At 45.1% G+C, this 22,828-nt stretch overlaps 1 protein-coding gene and 1 non-coding gene across 2 annotated transcripts in view; both read left to right on the forward strand.

Annotated features, from left to right (window-relative positions):
- Positions 1 to 804: 804 nt before the first annotated feature.
- Positions 805 to 22,828, forward strand: part of MTHFD1L (methylenetetrahydrofolate dehydrogenase (NADP+ dependent) 1 like) — a 181,569-nt gene continuing 159,545 nt past the window's right edge. Inside the window, exons 1-7 of the mRNA XM_070376862.1 lie at positions 805 to 1,325; positions 6,403 to 6,487; positions 7,881 to 7,931; positions 8,026 to 8,079; positions 11,332 to 11,456; positions 13,777 to 13,877; positions 15,523 to 15,659. Of these exons, the coding sequence (XP_070232963.1) occupies positions 1,105 to 1,325; positions 6,403 to 6,487; positions 7,881 to 7,931; positions 8,026 to 8,079; positions 11,332 to 11,456; positions 13,777 to 13,877; positions 15,523 to 15,659 (774 nt within the window). The 5' untranslated portion in view covers positions 805 to 1,104. The remainder of the gene's footprint in view (positions 1,326 to 6,402; positions 6,488 to 7,880; positions 7,932 to 8,025; positions 8,080 to 11,331; positions 11,457 to 13,776; positions 13,878 to 15,522; positions 15,660 to 22,828) is intronic.
- Positions 14,797 to 14,931, forward strand: LOC138989253 (small nucleolar RNA SNORA70). Its single transcript, XR_011465497.1, has one exon. It is a non-coding gene; the product is annotated as a small nucleolar RNA SNORA70 (small nucleolar RNA).

A 22,828-nucleotide genomic window follows, 5' to 3' on the forward strand; every position in this document is an offset into this window, starting at 1 on the left:
AATACCCACCTCACAGGTTTGTGAAATGTTAGCTATTGCTGTGGGCTCCCCAGGTAGCTCAGTGATAAACAATCTGTCTGTCAATGTGGGTTTGATCCCTGGTTCCAGAAGATGCCCTGGAGAAGGAAATGGCAACCCACTCCAGTATACTAGGTGGAAAATCCCATGGACAGAGGAGCCTGGTGTGCTACAGCCCTAGGGTTGCAGAGTTGACACTAGCGACTAAACAAACAAAAAGCTATTGCTATACCCCTCACATGTCAAACGTGGCAGTCAGCCTTGCAATAAAGAAAATATAGATAGCAGTATAAGATTAAGACATGATCACTGAAGGCCTGCAAACCAAACTGATCTTTCTGGATCCCAACTTTCTCCAGGTTGAAAATCAGGGCAAAACACATTAACCTTTTTTTAGGACTAAATGCAGTGTCTCTCCAGCATCTCCTACAGACTTTAGCTGCTGGAAAAACCAGGGTTCATAACTTGTCCCTTTATTCCTCTTTTACCTGGTATTTATAAGATTTTAAACACAGTCTCATTTTGAGGCAGTTAAGCTTCTCAGAGGTTGTCACCTGCCTAAGGCTGCAAAGTCACGTTGTGAACTCCAAGGCCCACACACCCTTCACTGGTCTCCAGCCTGATAAATACAATCAGCATCTAAACCAACTGCCCTCCTACGAAGCAAACTGCCACCCGCGGGCAGGATCTTATCTGCATCCTAGGCGGAGGAAGAACGTACGGTCTCCAGGCAGGGAGGGACGCCCATCCTCACGCCCCACCCTCCTCTGATTTTCATCCCTAATCAAATTTCGCCTACGACTAGAAAGTGCCAGAAAGCCAGGCAAGTCGAACAGCAGCCTCGCGCCCCGCCGGCCTCCGCCTTCCCCACGTCACGGCCACCGAGCGCAGTGCCCCCTAGGGGCTCCCGTTCGCCCAGGAAGGCAAGCCAGGTACTTCCAGCCTCTGGCCCGCTACCGCCCCGCCCAGCCACCCCCGGCAGAGACGTGAGCCGCTGCCTCTCCGAGATCTGCATCCGCATCTCCGCGTCGCGGGAGGACCCGCGCGGCCTCCGATTCTCGCCGCCGCCACTGCTCGCGCCTCTCCATGAGCGCGCGCCTGCCGTTCGTCCTGCGCCGGCTCGCGCGCCCGCAGCACCCCGGCTCGCCGCGCCGCCTCCCATCTCTTTGTCGCGCCAGCAGCGGCAGGGGCAGCGGATGTGGCGGCGGGGAGGGTCTCCTCGGGCAACAGCGGCTGCGGGATACCCAGGCCGGGAGCAGCCGGGGCCCGGGCAGCCCGGCGCCCCCAGCTCGGGACTCGATCGTCCGGTGAGTGTCCGGCGCTCGCCGTCGCCCAGGTTCCTGGCAGTGGCGGGGGGTTGGGGGAGGTTAGGAGGAATCCAGGAGGCGGGGCGGCTGCAGCGCTCGAATCTCGGCCGACCCCCGGGAACCTCCGTGGAGGTTCGCTGAGCATGGGCTGTAGTGTTTGGTGCCAACTTTTCGGGGTGATGGCGGCTGGTCGGGGTTTGGGGGGCGGAGCGGTTGGCGGGTAGCGCGGGCATCCAGAGAATGGGCTGGGCCAGCGCGAGAACGATTCCCCGGGCCGGCCAAGGTCCGGGGGCGGGGGATCCGGAGGGCATGGACCTCCCCAGCGGGTACTGCGCAGCCCAGACCGCGTGCCGCGCTCCACGTGCGCCTCCGGCCGCCGGCTCTGATGCAACCGCGCGGGGCGCGGCCTGGGCAGGAAAGGGGCGGTGCGGCGAGGGTGGGAGCCCCCGAGGAGGGGGGGCGCCTGCTCCACCTTCTGCTCCGCCCTTCAGCCGGTCGGATCCTGAGTCGGGGGCTGGACCGTTGCGGGGCTAGGATTGGGGGAGTAGGGGGCCGCAGCCAGGGCCCGGCGGTCAGCGCCCAACAGCGCAGCGGCTCCGCCTTCCGGACGCTGTCTGGGCGCGGTGAACTGTGACTGCCGTTGAAGTCCACGCTCATCACCGCAGCCTCCGGCGCCTGGGAGGACTGCGGCCTGGTGCACCCGTTGACTCACTGGAGGCGGTCGAAGTCGGGGCCGTCTGGTTTCAGGCGTCGCTGCACCGTGGCACGGCATCCCCAGCGCAACTTGTTGCCAAAGGAGATGTTCGGGTCCCCCTCCATCCACCTCCCCCCGCCCCGCCCCGATCCCTCACACACTTCCTAGCCGCTCCTCTTCACCCTTCGGTGGGAGAAAGGGGAAGTCTTTAGTCTTCTGTCTGGAGAAGTCTGTTAGCTGGGGACCCAGACGGTGTAGAGCAAAGCGCTCCGGACGTTCCTGGGGTCCAGGATGCCAGTCAGCAAGCTATTCGCCTCCATCCATAGACATCCTCTTCTGTTTTGCTTCTGTCCTTCATTTTGAGAATGGATATGCCTGTTTCCAAAGCACTTTTCGGAGAAGGCAATGGCACCCGGCTCCAGTACCCTTGCCTGGAAAATCCCATGGACGGAGGAGCCTGGTAGGCTGCAGTCCATGGGGTCCCTAGGAGTCCGCCACGGCTGAACGACTTCACTTTCACTTTTCACTTTCATGCATTGGAGAAGGAAATGGCAACCCACTCCAGTATTCTTGCCTGGAGAATCCCAGGGACGGGGGAGCCTAGTGGGCTGCCGTCTTTGGGGTCGCACAGAGTCGGACACGACTGAAGCAACTTAGCAGCAGCAGCAAAGCACTTATTGAGGTGGCCTGAGACTCCAAGGACCCTTTTGTTTAGCTTACCCTGTCTCTCTGAAAGTTGAAGTTTAATCTCTTCCTGTCGTTAGGTTTTAAGCAATGAGCTCACCTTAAGGGGTTGTTACCAAACCTAACTGGAAATGCTGGCCGAATGTGCAGCAAAGCCAATCTACTGGACATGGGGTTGTGATGTAGGCAAGTACAAGGTTTGTTGTAGGTTACCAAGCAGGCGAGTCCAGGACAAGCCTCAGATCCACTCCAGCTTGGTCTCTGAGTTAGCCTTTTGTTTGTTTGTTTGTTTTTTTTAAGGGGAAGAACTGAAAGGCTGGAATTAGTTATCTTGTGACGTTTCTGTGACATTTCATTTCTTAATTGTAGCTTTGGCAGTTGCCATGTCTTTGGTTTATGCTTCTCTGGCTGGCTGGTCCTTGAGTCGGAGTCTGTTAGCTCATCTCCTGAGTGTATAGTTAATGAGATCTGTGGTAGTAATTTTATTTATTTTTATGATAGCAGTTTTAGCACATTAATGAGATTACCAATAACAATTTTAGTCATCTGGCTCTGTTGATTGTTGTTTATTTAGCACAGAATTAAAGTCACAGGGCACAGGAAACTGGACAAAAATTTTAGATAGATTAATCATAAATTGAATAAGAGGTTTTAGGGGTTTTGATTTCAAGGTAAGAATCTGAAGACAGTATGGGAGGCAAAAATCTCCTTCCAACTAGAAGTTGACATGACAACTTTTCTCAACAGGGCAAAAAAAAAAAATATTGATTAGAAACATTTATGCCACTTTTTAGACTTATTGAACCTGGTAACTCCTTGTTTGCTTTGTTTGGCTCTGTAGGAATAATGAGTAACCCCAAAGAATGATACATTACACATGTAACAAGTTGTGGGGGATTTTGACTCAAGGAGCTGGGTGGTGACAGATCTGAGCTTCTGTAGCCACATGCCCTTCATTTATTGGAATGGTAAGACTCTTGCCTGGAAAATCCCATGGACGGAGGAGCCTGGTAGGCTGCAGTCCATGGGGTCGCTGAGGGTCGGACACGACTGAGCAGCTTCCCTTTCACTCTTCATTTTCATGCATTGGAGAAGGAAATGGCAGCCCACTCCAGTGTTCCTTCCTGGAGAATCCCAGGGACGGGGGAGCCTGGTGGGCTGCTGTCTATGGGGTCACACAGAGTCAGACACGACTGAAGTGACTTAGCAGCAGCAGGAACTGCAGGTGTTTTCTGGGGAAAGTGCTTTTGGAAGGCATGTTTTCAGTGTTGAAGGGTAGCTTAGAGGCGCAGAACATTTTACAATTATAAGAACAAAGGTAGAGTTCTTGTAGTGCTCTTGCCCTACATTGAGAAAAGGGGTTTGTTATGGCTCAGGGAATTGTCCACACTGGTCAACCACAGGCTGAGCTTGAGTCCAAGGCTATTTCCACTCAGAGCTTTAGAGCCACCCAGACACTCCTTTTTGAGAACATACATTCCAGGCCCCACCCAGACTTAGGGAGTCCAACTTGATGGGCTGAGGCACAGAGCCTTTCTCTTTCCCACGCTCTCTGGCTGATCTTTCTCATTGCCAAGAACCACTTGGGACCCGCACTCCAGTGCCTCCCATACTACGCAAAAATGAGGACCCAATATGGCCCAAATTCGTAGTCAAGAAAGGTGGGGAGGGACTTCCCTAGTGGCCCAGTGGTTAAGACTCAGCGTTTCCACTGCAGGGTGCCTGGATTCCATCTAAGATCCTGCACACCAAGCAGTGTGGCCAAAATAATCATAAACATAAGAAAAGCATAGAATCTGCATAGAGCACGTGGTCCTCAGCCACGTTTTGCTGCAAAGAAGATTCTGGCTCATTTATAAGGTGATCTGTGAATTTTCATACATAGTTCAACAGAACAATACAGTCATTTCACTATCCAGTCGCTTTATCCCAGGTGATTAAAACAAAAACTTGCCTGGTTTGTAGACAGCTGCATGCTCATCTATTCCGTTTCTTTTGGCTCAGCTGACAGTGGAATGGCTCATCTGGTTAAGTTTTGAGGCCTTTAAACATTTTCCGAGCACCCCTCTTTCCTCTTCCATCAGATACGTTCATCAGTTTCTTTTCTGAAAACTGGGAGGAGTTTTGTGTCTGGCCGTTTTGCCCCATCCCTTAGTCTATGGCCACTTACTGCTGATGGGACCTGGCTGAGAGTTCACCCTGCAATTTTTGAAAACTGTTGTGTGTGCAAGACTCTGGTGGAGATGGGAGATAAAACTGAAAGATAGTTTTAAGCCCTGAAGCTTGGGTACCGCCTCAGCTAAGCCTCTTATTACTGTGAGAGGAAAATGAGGCAAATTTTTTTATTACTTAAAAAATTTTAATTGAAACATAATTGATTTACAATGTTGTTGTGTTAGTTTCAGTTATATGGCAAAATGATTCAGTTACATATATATGTCTGTGTATATAGATATTTATATGTGCTCAGTTGCTCAGTTGTGTGCGACTCTTTGCAACTCCAAGGACTGTAGCCTGCCAGGCACCTCTGTCCATAGCAATTCTCCAGGCAAGAATACTGTAGTGGGTTGCCACGCCCTCCTTAAGGGAATCTTCCCCACCCAGGGATCAAACCCAGGTCTCCCGCATTGCGGGTGGTTTCTTTACTATCTGAGCCACGAGGGAAACCCAGATATATGTATAGATCTATCTTTTTTTTCAGATTCCTTAGTTATTTCAAGATATTGAATGTATTTCCTTGTTCTATATTATAGGTCCTTCTTGTTTGTCTATTTCATATATAGTAAAGTCTGTTAATCCCAGACTCCCGATTTATCCCTACCCCTGCCCTTCTTCCCCTTTGGTAACCATAAGATTGTTTTCTATGTCTGAGGGTCTGTTTCTGTTCTGTAAATAAATTGATCTGAAAGAGCCGACTTTCTTGATTGTGTACAAGTAAGGAACATTTCGTGTGGAGGGTCGTGAAAAGTGGTCTCTGAAATGGCTCATCCCAGGAAGCTACAGAAAGAGAGCCTGCCTTGTACCACGTTTATCTTGGTCTGCCCCTGTACCTGGGAGCTGACACCTGGGGGATGCTAAGGGGAAGGTGGCCCCTGCTATTTTTCAGGAGGTTCCAGTGCAGACTTGAGGGGCCCAGAGGAGTGAGAGGCTCCTTCTGTGAGAGGCCTTGGGAGAATATCAGATCCTGCACCTCCTCAGTGTTTCTGCAGCCTTTGCTTCCCATCCCTTCTGTAAACTCAAGCTTAAAGTGTATCCTGACCCATCACTTCTTACCCCCTCCACAATCCCCTGTGTTAGTACCTACCCCTCTCCGCCCAAGTTTGCTTTCCCCCTGGACCCAGACTCTTCTGGAGTGGAAGGATTGTGGTGGAGAAAGGGGATTATTGAACCAAGAAACCCAAACTTCTTACTACAGTAAACTTAGAAAATGCAAGAGAAAAAGTCACCCCTAGAAAATTACCATTTGCATCCAGCTCGTTTACCTCTGCTTATTTTGAAAATTAAGAGGTTGTCACATTTTATGCCGGGTTAAGTAGTTCATGATTGCTCTCCTGGGCAGCCCCCGACCCTGTGCATACCCGGAGGAGCACCCTTTTGCTATCTAATTAGAGAGTAAGAGACCTTCTAAGAAAATGTGTGGTACCTATCCTTTCTTGTCAAACCTAGATCTGACTGTGTTTTTTCTCTTTCCCAATGTAGAGAAGTCATTCAGAATTCGAAAGAAGTTCTGAGTTTATTGCAAGAAAAGACCCCTACCTTTAAGCCGGTTCTTGCTATTATTCAGGTAAGCAGAGAATGTGGTTCTGTCTTGCTATTTTATGATGTCTTTTTTTTTTGGCTGTTTTGGGTCTTTGCTTCCACACATGGACTTTCTCTAGTTGTGGTATGTGGGCTCTCACTGTAGTGGCTTCTCTTGTCGTGGAGCACGGGCTCTTGATGCACGGGTTCAATCGGCAGTTGTGGCACATGGGCTTAGTTGCTCTGCGGCATGTGGAATCTTCGGCCCAGGGATTGAACTTGTGTCCCCCGCGTTGGCAGACAGACTCTTAACCACTGGACTACCAGGGAAGTCCTGGTATCTTTCAGTCTAGATTGTACACAGACAACCACCTGCATTTCTTGTCACAGACATCCCACTGGGGCTTAGGGGAGGAAGGAGAAGCCTCAGCTGGAAATGCTGTTGTTTCCCCCGTTCATCTGGTCATTTTGCTGCTTCAGGGTTACAGGTCAGGTACCGCTCTGTTTGCTTCTGTCTCCTTTTGGTGTGGATAACTTCCAGAGGTCGGGATGTAGATGCTCCCATAACTTGCATTATGCAGGATATACTGTGGCCAAGTATAAATTCTTATGATGTGATCTGAGGGGAAAGGGGAGAAACACGCCTCTTTAGTTCCATGGAAGACAGATGCTTGCTGAGACATGGTATTTGGTGATCTTACTACTTAGTCTCTAAGGCCTGCCTTGAGTCTGAAGGGCCAAAAGCCACGGCATGTCAGAAGGACTTCAAGTTCCACATCTGTCTTCTGACTTCGGACCCTTCGTTGCCAGCTGCGGTTGGCACTATTTGCCACCTGTGTTGGCGCACCTGGGTGATGCCAGGTGCAGGCAAGTGATTAGCTGAGCCAAGCCTGTAAGCTAACACAGCCCAACAGTTGAGCGGCCACTCTTGTTCTTGGCATGAGTTTAATGTATCAGAAAAGCTGTTTCATCAGCACTGTGATTTGAGGACCAGAGAGCTGTGCTCAAGTCACTTGCATTCTTTGGAGTCTGTTCCTGAAAAGGTAGGCAGGTGAGAAGAGTGGAAAGAAAAGTGAGCCGAGGGCCTAGCCTCCTGGAATTCAGCTTACTTGATAGCTTTTCACTGAAGGGCAAGTCACCTAAATCTCCCTGTTTGGCATTCCTCACTTAGAACTGGGTTCTGGTTGTGGCTATATATGCCCTGTGAGGATTCTTATTTTAAAAAGAAACATAACTTGAAAGCCTGAGAAATTGCCATGTTAATGAAGACCAGCCATTAGCTCCCTTTTATGAGCAATAAGATTCTTGTTTTGCATTTCCCTTTGTCTTTGTTAGATAATGCATAATCACAGAATTAGTCTTTGTATTGTTCTGTGCCTATTCAAGATCTTTTTATGTTGATCTTTAATATATTCTCCTTCTGTCTCCCCTCTCCCAAGGCAGGTGATGATAACTTGATGCAAGAAGTAAACCAGAATTTGGCTGAGGAGGTAAGGATTGTTGATTTTCAAAAATGCATTTTAATTTTTGGCTGGTGCATTCATCTCCTCTCAGTGACACACTCACCCTGTGTACTCTTTGCAGGCTGGTCTGAACATCACCCACATCTGCCTTCCTGCGGAGAGTGGGGAAGATGAGGTAAGACAGCAGGACACGTGACTCTTTTGTGCTCCTCCCCCTCGGCCCTAGTAGACCTCTGAGCAAGTCTTGCTGTGGGCGGAACTGACCAAACCTTTTCTCAGGGCTGAACTTTTGGAGGGAAGAATTCACTTTTCCCACTAGTGTAAATGCTCTGTGATCTGTCCCTTCCCTTACCATGTTTCTTTCTTTTTTCTTTAAAGTAGAGTTGATTTACAATGTTTTGTTAGTTTCTGGTGTATAGCAAAGTGATTCAGTTATACATATACGCTTGTATATTCTTTTTCATATTCTTTTCCATTATGGTTTATTACAGGCTATTGAATGTACCCTGTGCTATATAGTAGTACCTTTTTTAAAAAATATATTTATTTATTTGACTGCACCAGGCCTCAGCTGTGGCACGTCAGATCTTCGATCATAGTTGCAGCATTTGGGATCTTTAGTTGTGATATATGAACTCTTACTTGTGGCACATGGGATCTAGTTCCCTGACCAGGAATCAAACCCAGACCCCCTGCATTGGGAGCTTGGAGTCTTAGCCACTGGACTATAAGGGAAGTCCCCAGTACATTGTTTTTTATCTCCTTACCATATGTTTCTGCTCAATAAGGCCTCCCCTCGTGGGCACTAGTGGTAAAGAACCTGCCTGCCAATACAGGAGACTTAAGAGACATGAGTTCAATCCCTGGGCCAGGAAGATCCCCTAAAGAAGAAATTGGCAACCCACTCCAGTATTCTTGCCTGGAGAATCCCATGGACAGAGGAGCCTGGTGGGCCTCAACCCATGGGGTCACAAAGGGTTGGACACGACTGAAGTGACTATCACACACCACATGTTTCTGTTGACAGCATGAGCTATGACATGGTCACTTTGGTTGTGTTTCTTTAGCTGTTGCAACAGCATTGTCTCCTGGAAATTGTCAGTGTCTGGAGGACTAGTTCTGGTTTGTGATGTCCTGACCTGAGTTGTTTGACCTTGAGTCATTCTTTGGTTCTTCTAGGTCACAGTTGCCTCATCAATAAAATAAAAGACAGGATCATTTTCCAGATGCTTTTTCAGGCTAACTTTGTGTGAATCTTTAAGTGGTGTTTTGGGGCCTCTGATAAAAAAACCATCGTAGGTTCTTGCAGTGCTACTGTATGTGATATGGTTGTTTCCAGCAGCAGGGATACCAACCCTCCTGTGTGTCATCTCAAGCCTGGGATAAGCAGCACTGCATAAGTAGGGCCTCAGACACTAAACCAGGGCCATCCTGGTGTCTGACACTTCTGTGGCTAGATTTTCTTCAGACTGGCTGTGGCAGTGATGAAAACTAAATAATCGGGAATAGCACTGAAGTCTTTTGTAGGTGCTCAAACTCACGTCCATCGGGTCGGTGATGCCATCCAGCCATCTCATCCTCTGTCATCCCCTTCTCCTCCTGCCCCCAATCCCTCCAGGTATCAGGGTCTTTTCCAGTGAGTCAACTCTTCGCATGAGGTGGCCAAAGTATTGGAGTTTCAGCTTTAGCATCATTCCTTCCAAAGAACACCCAGGGCTGATCTCCTTTAGAATGGACTGGTTGGATCTCCTTGCAGTCCCAGGGACTCTCAAGAGTCTTCTCCAACACCACAGTTCAAAAACATCAATTCTTCGGTGCTCAGTGCTGTGATTCATGGGGTCACAAAGAGTCGGACACGACTGAGCGACTGAACTAAACTGAACTGACTGAAAGTTCAGAAGTAGGGAATCCCTGGCTAGTGTGGTGGCATCACAAAGTCCTTAGATATTCAGGTTCCCAGGATCTTGCTGTGCTGCCTCATATCCAGGATGGCCCATTCAACTCTACACATCACACCCACATTCTATTGTTATGTTGCTATTCAGTTGTTCAGTCGTGTCCGACTTTTGGTGACCCCATGGACGGCAGCACGCCAGGCTTCCCTGTCCTTCACTATCTCCCTGAGCTTGCTCAAATTCATGTCCATTGAGTCAATGATGCTGTCTAACCATCTCATCGTCTATTGCCCCCCTTCTCCTGCCCTCAATCTTTCCCAGCATCAGGGTCTTTTCCAGTGAGTCAGCTCTTTGCATCAGGTGGCTCAAGTATTGGAGCTTCAGCTTCAGCATCAGTCCTTCCAGTGAATATACAGCATTGATTTCCTTTAGGATTGACTGGTTTGATCTCCTTGCAGTCCATGGGACTCTCAAGAGTCCACATTCTAGCCAGCATCAGAGAGAAAATAAATCCAGACTCAGTGAGAAGTGATATAATCTGAAAGAATTACTGCCAGATGGGGAAAGGGCCTGTTAAGGAAATGTACTCTGCCCGTAACTTCTACATACCTTTCAGAGGTAGGCAGAAGCCTTGTCTTTTACAGGGAGAGGGAGAGAAGGCTTGAAAGAAGCCAGTGCGATGAAAGAAAGGGTGGCTTGATGAGATAGTAGATGGGAGAATGTTTTACCCTGAAGCCAGCCTGTTCTCATGAGTGGAGGGAGGAGAGTGCCGTCTGACAGTCAGACTGGGGCTAGGTCGAAGTTTGGGCTTCCCTGGTGGCTCAGATGGTAAAGGTGTGTCTACAGTGTAGGAGACCTGGGTTCAATCCCTGTGTTGGGAATATCCCCTGGAGGGGAGCATGGCAACCCACTCCAGTATTCTTGCCTGAAGAGTCTCCATGGACAGAGGAGCCTAGCAGGCTACAGTCAATGGGGTCACAAACAGTTGGACATAGCTGAGCGACTAAGGACGGCACAGCACAGGTCAAAGTTTAAGAACCAGAGGGAAGGAAAGAAGCTTACCTAACGTTCGATTTACAAGCAGTTTTATTCTGATGGATCAGTGGGGACAAGCAGTTCAGCTAAATTACTCATGGACAAACAATGGGAATTTGTGGGGTCTGTATCTGGCCTTATTCCCAGGTAGGCAAGAGAGCATCAGATGGGCTCAAATCTGACTGTGGACAGGGAATTGTCTTTTACGGCTCTCACTTGTAGCATCTCATGTCTTAATTAATTGCTGAGCTTTGGTTTTGTTCTGTCCTGTTCTGGTAGAGAATAGTGATAAGAAAGACTTAAAGACACCAAAAATTCAGCCAAGATTTTATACGGGGTGAGAAGGGAATATAGATTTCTTCTTTCTGCTTTACACCAGGTCTTCAACAAAGACAAAAAGAAACTAGAACACATGCATTTTTATGAATCCATGTTTAATATAATATGCCTTTTGTTGGGTCTTATTTTTGCACAACTGACTATAGTTTTCCTTTTAGATTATAGATGAGATCCTGAAGATTAATGAAGACAGCAGAGTACATGGCCTTGCCCTTCAGATCGCTGAGACCTCATTTAGCAACAAAATCCTCAATGCTTTGAAACCAGAAAAAGATGTGGATGGGTAAGAACATATAAAAGAAAACAATCAACTCATTGCTAGTTTGTTTACAGTGAATTTTTGAAAACTCTGCTCTTTCAACTATGTCAGTAACTAAGACTTGAAAGGAATAATTTTAACTCTTTCAGGAGTTGGAGGGTCTGTTAAATTCTGCTTAAGAAAGTGCATGTTTGGGAAAATACACTTACCCTTTTGTAGTGTTTGTGTGCCATTTTGGAATTAACCAGTCATATTCATTTGAGAAGTTCCTGTCTGACTTACAGAGTCCTTAGCCAGCTCTCCTCTTCTAATAACTTTTCCTTGATAGTTCTACCAGACTAGAGAAAAAGCCCAGACACCTGCTTCACCAGCAATAGAGTATTCTCCCTCAGTTCCAGGCCAGTAGAGAAGAACAAAGCAAGCCCTTACGTTCATAATGCAGGGTTTTGTTTGAAGGGAAAAACTGACTAGCAGGTGCTTTGATATTGGTCTTGGATTTGTGTCACGTCATGATATAAGCTTCAAGGGACAAGGAATACTACCCACGCATACGGGAGTTCCTGATGTTTCCTAAAAGTTGAAAACCTCATTTTCCGACATGGAAACAAGAGATTTATGTACTGTGACCTAAAAGAACATTCTTAGCATTACAGGGTGGTAAGCAAATTGATAACATTATTCTTGTAGGGGCTGGATTGAGTGAATCACTACGTCACTGACACATCCAGATTCTGCCATTATCCAGGCCTTCTGTTGGGACTTAGGGCAGACTCAAACAGGGAGAAAAGTTGTCATGAAAATCTCTGATCCTGTAGCAGACAAACCATAAAGAGAGAAGAAGCTCTAATTAGTTAGGAAACCTCCAGAACCTCAAGGTATCAAGGTGTAGTTTTCAATCTTTCATAAAAAGAGGACTATGAAACCTTTGCCAAGTATCCTCATTTTGTTATTAACCTGTATTGAGACCATCAGTTTAAGCTGAACAGTTAGGGACTGTGTTGTCCTGGATTTGACAAGAAAGGACGCAAGGCCTTGAAAGGACATGGTTCCTCCTTTTTTCCCTTGATTCCTGCAGGAGATGAGTACTGATGTCAAGTGGGGGTCAGACCTTGAATCCAAATCTTGTGAGGTCACTCCCTGATTTCTAGGATTGATTCTGGACTTTGATATTGATGGAGATGTAAATTCCTCAGGGTAAAGTGGGCTTGGCTTCAGGACCACGGCACACATCCAGGGCCACCCTTCTCCGTAGTCCACTGAAATGAGCTTCCTGGAGCTGTGCAGTGAAGCCCTACATGGCTTCAAGCTGCAGACATGCTGTCCAAGCAAGATCAGAACACCCTTAGGGACCACATTAGCATTGCCTAAAGGGCCGCTCTAAAAAGCTAATGGCCTCTATTCCTGCCCGCTCTTTATTTTTATTTGTTTTTCTTGCCCACTCTTTAATTTCTATTTAATTATTTAATATATCCTATCTGTCAACAAAAATTCAGTGAACTATCAAGTTAAAAAAGGAATAAAAGAGAATTTTATTTGAGCCAAATCAAGGATTATAACCCAGCAAGCAGATTCTCAGGAAGCTCTGAGAACTGTTCCTCTGTTAGAAGTCAGAGATGGTCATATAGTCATATAGATAGAAGTCAGATAGTCACAGGGATAGAAGTCAGATAATCATACACATTGTTGGGAGAAAGGATAACATGTCACAATGACACACTGATGCTTTACATAAAATTCACTAAGGGTGAGAAGAAAGTGAAAGTGTTAGTTGTTCAGTTGTGTCTGACTCTTTGAGACCCCATGGACTGTAGCCCCCTACCAGGCTCCTCTGGCCGTGGAATTCTCCAGGCAAGAATACGGGAGTGGGTTGCCATGCCCTTCTCCAGAGGATCTTCCTGAGCCAAGGACTGAACCCAGGTCTCCTGCATTGCAGGCAGATCCTTTACATCTGAGCCACCCGGGAAGCCCCATCATCCAGATGAACCCCAAGTCACCCTGACCCCCTACAGAGCTGGGAAAGAACACTGTTCTTTTAAGAAGTTGCATGGCTAGTGTCGGAATTTTAAAAAGTTATCTTTTCAGTTGAGCAGGCGGTCTTGTCTTTAAGGAGCTCTGGTTAATGTGTCAGGTAGGTGCACACTGCAGAGCTGGGAGGGAGGGACGCCCAAATGAGCACAGAGAGAATTTCATAGTTAATTTTTTCTTGACCAGCTTTAAAAGATTAACTTCTTTTCATTATATCAAATATTGACTTGGCTGTTATTTGGGATTAATACATGTGCTTTACAGATGAGTGAGTTTGGGCCAAGTTTGAACTCACTTGTTCCCTTGTTTTTGGATTCAGATTAACGGATGTCAACCTGGGGAAGTTGGTCCGAGGAGATGCCCATGAGTGTTTTATTTCACCTGTGGCCAGAGCTGTAATCGAACTTCTTGAAAAGTCAGGTATAATGCTCCTTCAGAAATGTTGCTGTTCTGAACATTTCTGTTTCTGGAAGATTCTTATTGAAACACTGAGGTGATATTCAGTATCAGATTTTTTTGTTTCTCGTCAGATACATATGACTATGGCAGATTTTCTAATAAGACTATTATAATTTTAAAGAGAAATTGGTAAAGGTAAATGATTAACCTTGTTAAACATTAAATAACACATTAACACATTACGTGTTAAACATTTTCTCAGTGTCTCTCATGAAACTCTCAAAATAACCACCATGAAAGACGTTTCAAGTTTCAACTCCTCAAATCTGTCAGTGTGTAGACCTAGATAAGATTTATATTTAAGGCTTAACTGACTGTTAGATATATAGTTTAAATGACTGTTAGATATAGTTTAGGGTATAGAAACCTGGATTAGGATTTATCAGTGAACAGTATCACTTTCGTATCAGTATTTAATTTCCATCTTTCTCTCCTTTCATGTCAGTGACATAGAAATGAATAATATCTTAGTTATCACATTTAACAAGTAAATTATTACTGAGTCTCTCCTATATTTAAGGACTTTATAACTGAATACATAAAAATTTAATAAACTTAATTTTTCTTTGCACTGGCTTGAGTAAAAAAGAGACCAGTGTCCCTCCCCTATACCCAAACGTGCAATGAGTAAACAAAACTTCTAAAATGTATACCAAAGCTTTGTTAGAAGACTAACTTTCAAGATACGCCTTTAGGACAGTAGTCATTAACCTCAAATCTCTGAGATAATCCGAATAGACAGTGTCTTTCCATCATATGAATAATTAGGATGATGATTCTGCATCACCCCACCATAAAATTTGCACAGAAAGAATAAATTACAGCTTATAGTCATTGTAAGTCTGGTGCCCAGAGGGCCAAGTTTTAAAAGGCTATTTTTTTGCAGCCAATTAAGCTGACGGTGCTATTTTCGCTGGGGAGTGCTGGTGTGCAGTGGCTGCAAACAGCAGGCTCCTGGGTAGTGTATGAAGCCTGTTGCCCTCATGGGTTGCCCTAAGGGACCTTGAAGTGAAAGTGTCAGTCGCTCAGTCGTGTCTGATTCTTCGTGACCCCGTGGATTGTAGCCTGCTGGGCTCCTCTGTCCATAGAATTCTCCAGGCAAGAATACTGGAGTGAGTTGCCATTTGAAGACAGCCCTTTCCAGGGGACATTCATGTCTGGCATGCTGTCTGCAGTCTAGGCTCCAGACAGGTGTGCATCGTACCTTTGGAAAGCGCCAGGGCACAATGGCCAGAGTCCACATTGGCCAGGTCATAATGTCCATCTGCACCAAGGTGCAGAACACGGAGCAGGTGAAGTTCAAGTTTTCTGGCTGCTGGAAGATCCACAGAAGTGGGGATTTACTAAGTTTAATGTGGATGAAAATTGAAAACTTGGTGGCGGAAAAGCAGGTTGTCCCAGAGAGCTGTGGGGTTGAACACGTCCCTAATCCCAGCCCCCTGGACAAATGGTGGGCCCAGCGCTCCTGAGAGCCCAGACACTGTCCCCTCCTTAACACCCCCCAGTAAATCCTACCTTAAAGGCTTTTCCCCCCTTGCATTAAACCTGTATAGGAAAAAAACATTGATGTTTTGATTATAATACTGAATTTTCATTTGGTGGATAGGTGTCAGCTTAGATGGAAAGAAGATCTTGGTAATAGGAGCCCATGGGTCTTTGGAAGCCACCCTACAATGTCTGTTCCAGAGAAAAGGGTCCATGACAATGAGCTCCCAGTGGAAAACACCTCAGCTTCAAGGCAAGGTAAGCATCTTTCATGTTGGAAACATATCCTCAAATGCTTATACTAGAAAAGGAGGACTGGAAATGCACAGACCAAGCGTTAAGAGATTACAGAAAGAACAGCAGAAAAATCTCAAAGGATGAAAACAAAGAACAGAGATTTCTATTGCAAAGCCAAAATCAGTTCTTGGAAAAGTCTAGTAATATAGACACATCACTAGCCAAAATGATCGAGAGGAAAAGAGAACACCAGCAATGCTAGGAATGAACAAGGATACATAAACACAGAAGCAAAAACTATTTTTTTAAAAAGGTGAGTATGAGCAACTTTGGCTGATAAATCTGAAAACTTGTAAAAATGGATTCACATAAAATTGAATAGTATATAACGTTGAAGACATTGAATCAGTCTGCTGCTGCTGCTAAGTCGCTTCAGTCGTGTCCAACTCTGTGCAACCCCATAGATGGCAGCCCACCAGGCTCCCCCGTCCCTGGGATTTTCCAGGCAAGAGTACTGGAGTGGGGTGCCATTGCCTTTTCCAGAATCAGTCTAGCAGACAAAAATCAGACAAGCAGACAAAAAGACAGTAGTTTTATAAGTGAGCTACCTCAGTCAAAAAAGATAGGAGAAGACAGAACATTTTATAACTCATGAGTTCCCAATGCAGACAGTGACAAGATGCTAATGGACAATTATAGGCCAATTTCACCTGTGAACATAGATGAAGTTACCATTAGCAAAATAGAAAATAAAATCCAGGTTGAGGTTATCATGAGATTGTAAAGAGGGTTAATATTGATCAAAATGTATTAATGTAATTCATTACATTATCAGATTAAAATCTATACTTTCACCGTAGTAGATACGTTAGATAACGTAGAAAAGTTATCTTTTCTACGTAGATAGTAGAAAAGTTAGTAGATAAATTCTAGCATTCATTATGAGATTTTTCTAAAAAGTCATCTTAGACTAGGAATTTAAAGAAATTCCTTAATCAAATAAAATGTCTATAAAAACAGAGTGAAAATATCATATAACAGTGAAATATGAAAACCCTTTTGGGGGGACTGCGCTACACAGCGTCTTATTAATAGTTCTTAGTTTTCTGACCAGAGATCAAAACCAGCAGTGGAAGCACCAAGTCCTAACAACTGAACCACCAGAGAATTCCCTAGAAACACTTTTTAATTAGGAAAGACAAAGGTGTCTGTTATCAGTATTCCTAACTGGCATTGTGCGGGAATTCCCAGACAATGTAGTAATATGAAAAAACAAAATGATGATGGGAAAGGAAAACACAAAATGTCATCAATCCTGAGTAATAAACTTATGTAAAAAGTACAGAAGACTCTATCAAGATATCAGAATTACTTCACACACACAAAAAGCACAGATATCAGAATTACTAAGAGTTCATCTGGCTTCTTGGATGTAAGATCGACAGGCAAAAGCTAATTGCATTTCTAAACACCACCACCCACAGTTATAAAATTAATTTTTAAAGACTACAACATATGATAACAATGAGAATATAAGGTACCTAGGAATATATTTAGAGAAGGCAGTGGCACCCCACTCCAGTACTCTTGCATGGAAAATCCCATGGACGGAGGAGCCTGCTGGGCTGCAGTCCATGGGGTCGCTACAAGTCAGACACGACTGAGCAACTTCCCTTTCACTCTTCACTTTCATGCACTGGAGAAGGAAATGGCAACCCACTCCAGTGTTCTTGCCTGGAGAATCCCAGGGACGGGGGAGCCTGGTGGGCTGCCGTCTCTGGGGTCGCACAGAGTCAGACATGACTGAAGCGACTTAGCAGCAGCAGAAATATATTTAACAAAGGTTATTTCTGACCTTTTGAAAGAAATTGTATAATTTTTATAAATGCCATTAAGAAGACCCAGTTAAAAGCAGAGATACCATTTCATGGATTAGAAGACTCACTCTCTTAAGGATATTGATACTGATTCTCTCCCAAATTAATCTCTACATTTGAATCAAAATCCTGACATAATATTATTGTGTAGAATTTGCCAAATTGATTCTAAAATTTACATGGGAGATCAGGACAAAAACAAGACAATTTTGAAGAAGCATAGAGCTATAAATATCAATAAAGAATTTTAAAAAATTATTCACTGGAGTAAGGCAAGTTGCAGAAGGATGTATTTCATCTAACCCCATTTGTATAAGATTTAAAGTCAATGCAGAAGGATGTGTTTCGTCTAACCCCATTTGTATAAGATTTAAAGTCAATACCTTTTTAGAGCTGCATACATATAAAGGAAAAGAATAAGGAAATGAGCAGAAACTGAACCAATTCAGGAAAACCATGATGGGACAAACATGTGGATGTAGATGGAGAAGACACTAGGGGACCTTCGCTTGTGTTGGTCATACCTTTTCTTAAACCGGGTAATGGGCAGGGTGTCCAGGTGAATTGTAATTCTTTTACAATTTACTGTCTGAAATAGTTTCATAAAGTTTTTAATTTCAAAAACTGACTGAATTCCACAAATGTCAAGGGAAGTGAATTTACATTAAAAGTGCATTAAGCACAATAAATTACCAAAATCTGAAAATACATGTTCCTCACTTTGCCATGTGAGGATGGAGACTAGCAAGTTGTAGTCCTGTCCTGGGGACCAAGGCATCTGGACTGAGAGCTGTAATGTTTGAATGGCAAGTGGATCTGATATACCTTGTTCTTTCTTGTTTGAAAACAGTCCGGGAACATGATCTTGCAATTACTATGTGATTTTTCAGTGGTCGCCACATGGTGGCAGGCTATTCAAGAAAATGCAGGGACAGTGTTTTGTACTTTAAAAGCCCAGAATTTTGGGTTGGGACGCTTAGTGGAAGAGGACAGTAAACTTGCCCTGAACTGAACAGCTGTGACGAAAAAGAGAAAAATGCCTTCATTGGCAATTCAGTGTTTTCACAGCTGTCACAGATAGTTTTGCTAGTTGTATCTGTATTTTGGAAAAACAAAGATATCTTTCAAAGTACTTTTTTATTATGGAAATAAATCACCTTTACTATTTGGATAAAGCTCATTCTAACTTTGAGAACCATGATTGGCTTTACTCTCTTGAGAATCTAGAAATTGGGTAACATTCTGATTTTCCTGTATCTATGGAGGTTCTCTTTAAAAGCTGACATTGCACACCCTTTTTTTTTTTCTTAAGTCCTTGGTACTTATAGCAGTACCACTGTGAATCTTAGAGACTGGCAACTTTCATTGCTTTTATTGTTTCGACTTTAGAGCCAAAAATATGGCAAGAAAGATTCCAGGCTTTTCATTGTTTTTGTTTAGTCGGTAAGTCTTGTCTGACTCTTTGCGACCCCATGTACTATAGCAAGCCAGGCTTCCCTATATCACGGAGCTTGCTCAAACTCATATCCGCTGAGTCGGTGATGCCATCCAACTGTCTCATCCTCTGTCACCCTCTTCTTTTGCCCTTAATTGTTCCCAGCATCAGAGTCTTTTCTAGTGCGTCATTTCTTCTTATCAGGTGGCCAAAGTATTGGAGCTTCAGCTTCAGCATCAGTCCTTCCAATGAATATTAAGGGTTGATGTCCTTTAGGATGGACTGGTTCTATCTCCTTGCAGTCCAAGGGACTCTCAAGAGTCTTCTCCAACACCACAGTTCAACACATTCTTTGGTGCTCAGCCTTCTTTATGGTCCAACTGTCATAGCCATATATGACTACTGGAAAAATCGTAACTTTAACTATACAGACCTTTGTTGACAAAGTAATGTCTCTGCTTTTTAATACTCTAAGTTTATCATAGCTTTTATTCTAAGGAGCAAGCGTCTTTTATTTTCATGGGTGCAGTTAACCGTCCGTGATGCCTTTGGAGCCAAGAAAATAAACTCTGCCACTGTTTCCACTTTTTCCCTTTCTATATGCCATGAAGTGATGTGATTGGAGAAGGCAATGGCAACCCACTCCAGTACTCTTGCCTGGAAAATCCCATGGACAGAGGAGCCTGGTAGGCTGCAGTCCATGGGCTCGCTAAGAGTCAGGCACAACTGAGCAACTTCACTTTCACTTTTCACTTTCCTGCATTGGAGAAGGAAATGGCAACCCACTCCAGTGTTCTTGCCTGGAGAATCCCAGGGACGGGGGAGCCTGGTGGGCTGCCGTCTCTGGGGTCGCACAGAGTCGGACACGACTGAAGCGACTTAGCAGCAGCAGCAGCAGAAGATGTGATTGGATGCCATGATCTTAGGTTTTTGAACACTGAGTTCTCAGCTAGCTTTTTCACTCTCGTCAAGAGGCTCTTTAGTTCCTCTTCACTTTCTGCCATTAGGGTGGTATCATCTGCATATCTGAGATTGTTATTTCTCCTGGCTGTCTTGATTCCAGCTTGTGATTCATCCAGCCGGGCATTTTGCATGATGTACTGTGCATAGACATTAAATAAGCAGGGTGACAATACACAGCCTCGATGTATTCTGTTCACAGTTTTGAACCAGTCCGTTGTTCCACGTCTGCTTCTAACCGTTGCTTTTTGACCTGCATATAGGTTTCTCAGGAGGCAGGTAAGTGGTCTGGTATTCCCATCTTTTGAGGAATTTTCCACAGTTAGTTGTGATCCACACAGTCAAAGGCTTTAGCATAGTCAGTGAAGCAGAAATAGAGGTTTTGCTGGCATTGTCTTGCTTTTTCTGTGATCCAGTGGACGTTGGCAGTTTGATCTCACAGAGTCGGACACGACTGAAGTGACTTAGCAGCAGCAGCAGCAAAGCTTCCTCTGACTTTTCTGAATCCAGCTTCTACATCTAGTAGTTCTCGGTTCATGTGCTGCTGAAGCCTAGCTTGAAGGATTTTGAGCGTTACCTTGCTAGCATGTGAAATGAGCCCAGTTGCATTGTAGTTTGAACATTCTTTGGCATTGCCTTTCTTTGGGATTGGAATGAAAACTGACGTTTTCCAGTCCTGTGACCACTGCTGAGCTTTCCCATAATTGTCCTTAAACTTTGTTTGACCCCCTGTACACGGTCCACTTACACACAGCAGGCTCCCCTCCCACCGCGGAATAACGGCTGTTTCTTTCCTTTTTTTGTGCTAGCAGCTAGTGCTGCACTTGTCACTCGCCTCCTGCTAGTACACCTCCATGCTTCTGTCTGACATCTAACTTTTCACTATTCCTATATTTTGGACTCCCCTGGTGGCTCAGATAGCAAAGAATCCACCTGCAATGAGGGAGACCTGGGTTCCATCCCTAGGTTGGGAGGATCCCCTGGAAAAGGGAATGGCTACCCACTCCAGTATTCTGGCCTGGAGGATTCTGTGGACAGAGGAGCCTGGCAGGCTACAGTCCACGGGGTAGTAAAGAGTCAGACACAACTGAGCGACTTTTATTTTACTTCATTCCTTTATTTTATTTCTAAAACACAGACCATTGCTGGGCCTGGTTTCAGAGGGTCATTGGGTCCTCTGCAGAGCATAGTGATAGCAACTGAAAATGGTGCAAAGGATATCCAAACACAGATTAGTGCTGGGAGACCTGAATGGGGCAGGTGACTGAAAGTATACATTTTACAGTAGATTGGTATTTGTTTTCTAATGCCATCAACAATGTATTTTAAGATTATAATGCATTGTAAGTACATTTTAAGATGATGGCCCATTTAACTTCTCATTATGAACAGTGACAAGTATCAGAGGGAGAAAAGAACAAGCAAAGGAGTATAGCTGTGAGGTCACACGATATTATCTTTGAAAAGTGATTCTTTCCTGCCTGTTTGCACCTGACGTGGGACAGGACGCCCTGTTGGCCATCTGGTGGGGCATTTCAAGAACCAGAGGGGTGAGGGTTTTAGGGATAAGGTGGTGACTGTAACACTGGAGCCCTGTATACCACCTCTGAAACTACATATAGCCTTCCAAATTTGGGATGACCTCGAAGCTGCTACTGCTGCAACCAGTAGGAACTGTCTTTGGAACGCTTGGGATGACATTTGTGTTCTCGGGAAGCAATACAACAGGCTTTGGTGCAAACAGCTCTGGATTCAAGACTTCGTTGTTGTTTAACTTCTCTGAGCCTGTCTCCTCATGTGTGGAACAGGGATCTTAATACTCCCGTCCTCTTGAGGCTGCTGTGAGAATTCAGTGATGCTGTTGGTTTGCTTAGCGCAGGACTTGGCACCTGTTAACATCCCCAGTAATAGCTTGGCTGCGGCAGATGGTGAGTCAGGAAGGACACTGGCAAGTTTCACCATACAGATGTGCAGTTGATCCTTGATGTGGAAATGGAAAGGCCAGTGGGTCAATCGCTTGTAAGGAGGTAATAAAATGTAGGACCTGGGTTCCTTATTTGAAGCCTAGCACACATGTTTCCAATGTATGGCTGGGTATAAGGAGAGAGTCAGTCTGTCTGTGAGGTTTCCCAACAATACGTGGAGGCTGAGGAAACCAAATCAAAAACAAAACTAAGAGAAAGTGTGCCCGAGAGAGTGTGTCCAGCTTTGGCCAGTCCAGGCCCACCCTCTGGTCCTCAACTCTGTGGCTATGGACCTTTTCCTTCGCTGATGCATGTGTCCCCTCAGAAGCCACTTCACATCAGGTCACGTCTCCTGGGAATTCCTGGTTTACCAATCACTGTTTCTAGGAATAGTATTCCTTCCTGCGATTTTGAGGGATTTTTACATCAAGTTAGTTAAATAGAAATGGATTTCATCTCTGTTCAACAACCTAACAATCTAAGGATAGTCTTTGAATATTGTTGTTGTTCAGTCTCTCAGTCGTGTCTGACTCTACAACCCCATGGACTGCAGCACACCAGGCTTCCCTACCCTTCACATCTCCTAGTTTGCTCAAACTCATGTCCATTGAATCAGTGATGCCATCCAACCATCTCATCCCCTGTTGTTCCCTTCTCCTCTTGCCCTCCATCTTTCCCAGCATCAGGGTCTTTTTCAGTGAATCAGCTCTTCGCATCAGGTGGCCAGAGTATTGGAACTTCAGTTTCAGCATCAGTCATTCCAGTGAATATTCAGGGTTGATTTCCTTTAAGATGGATGGGTTTGATCTCCTCGCTTTGCATACTGATTACATATAAAATGTTTGTGGACCCAGAATGTGAGGGATTGAGATTTGCCTTTTTAGAGCATTACACAAAACAGAGTGGACTTCTGTATTTGGAAGCTATAGTTTATGCCTTTCTGAGTGTATCATT

The sequence above is a fragment of the Bos mutus genome, chromosome 9 (genome assembly GCF_027580195.1).
Source record: "Bos mutus isolate GX-2022 chromosome 9, NWIPB_WYAK_1.1, whole genome shotgun sequence".
NCBI lineage: Eukaryota > Metazoa > Chordata > Mammalia > Artiodactyla > Bovidae > Bos > Bos mutus.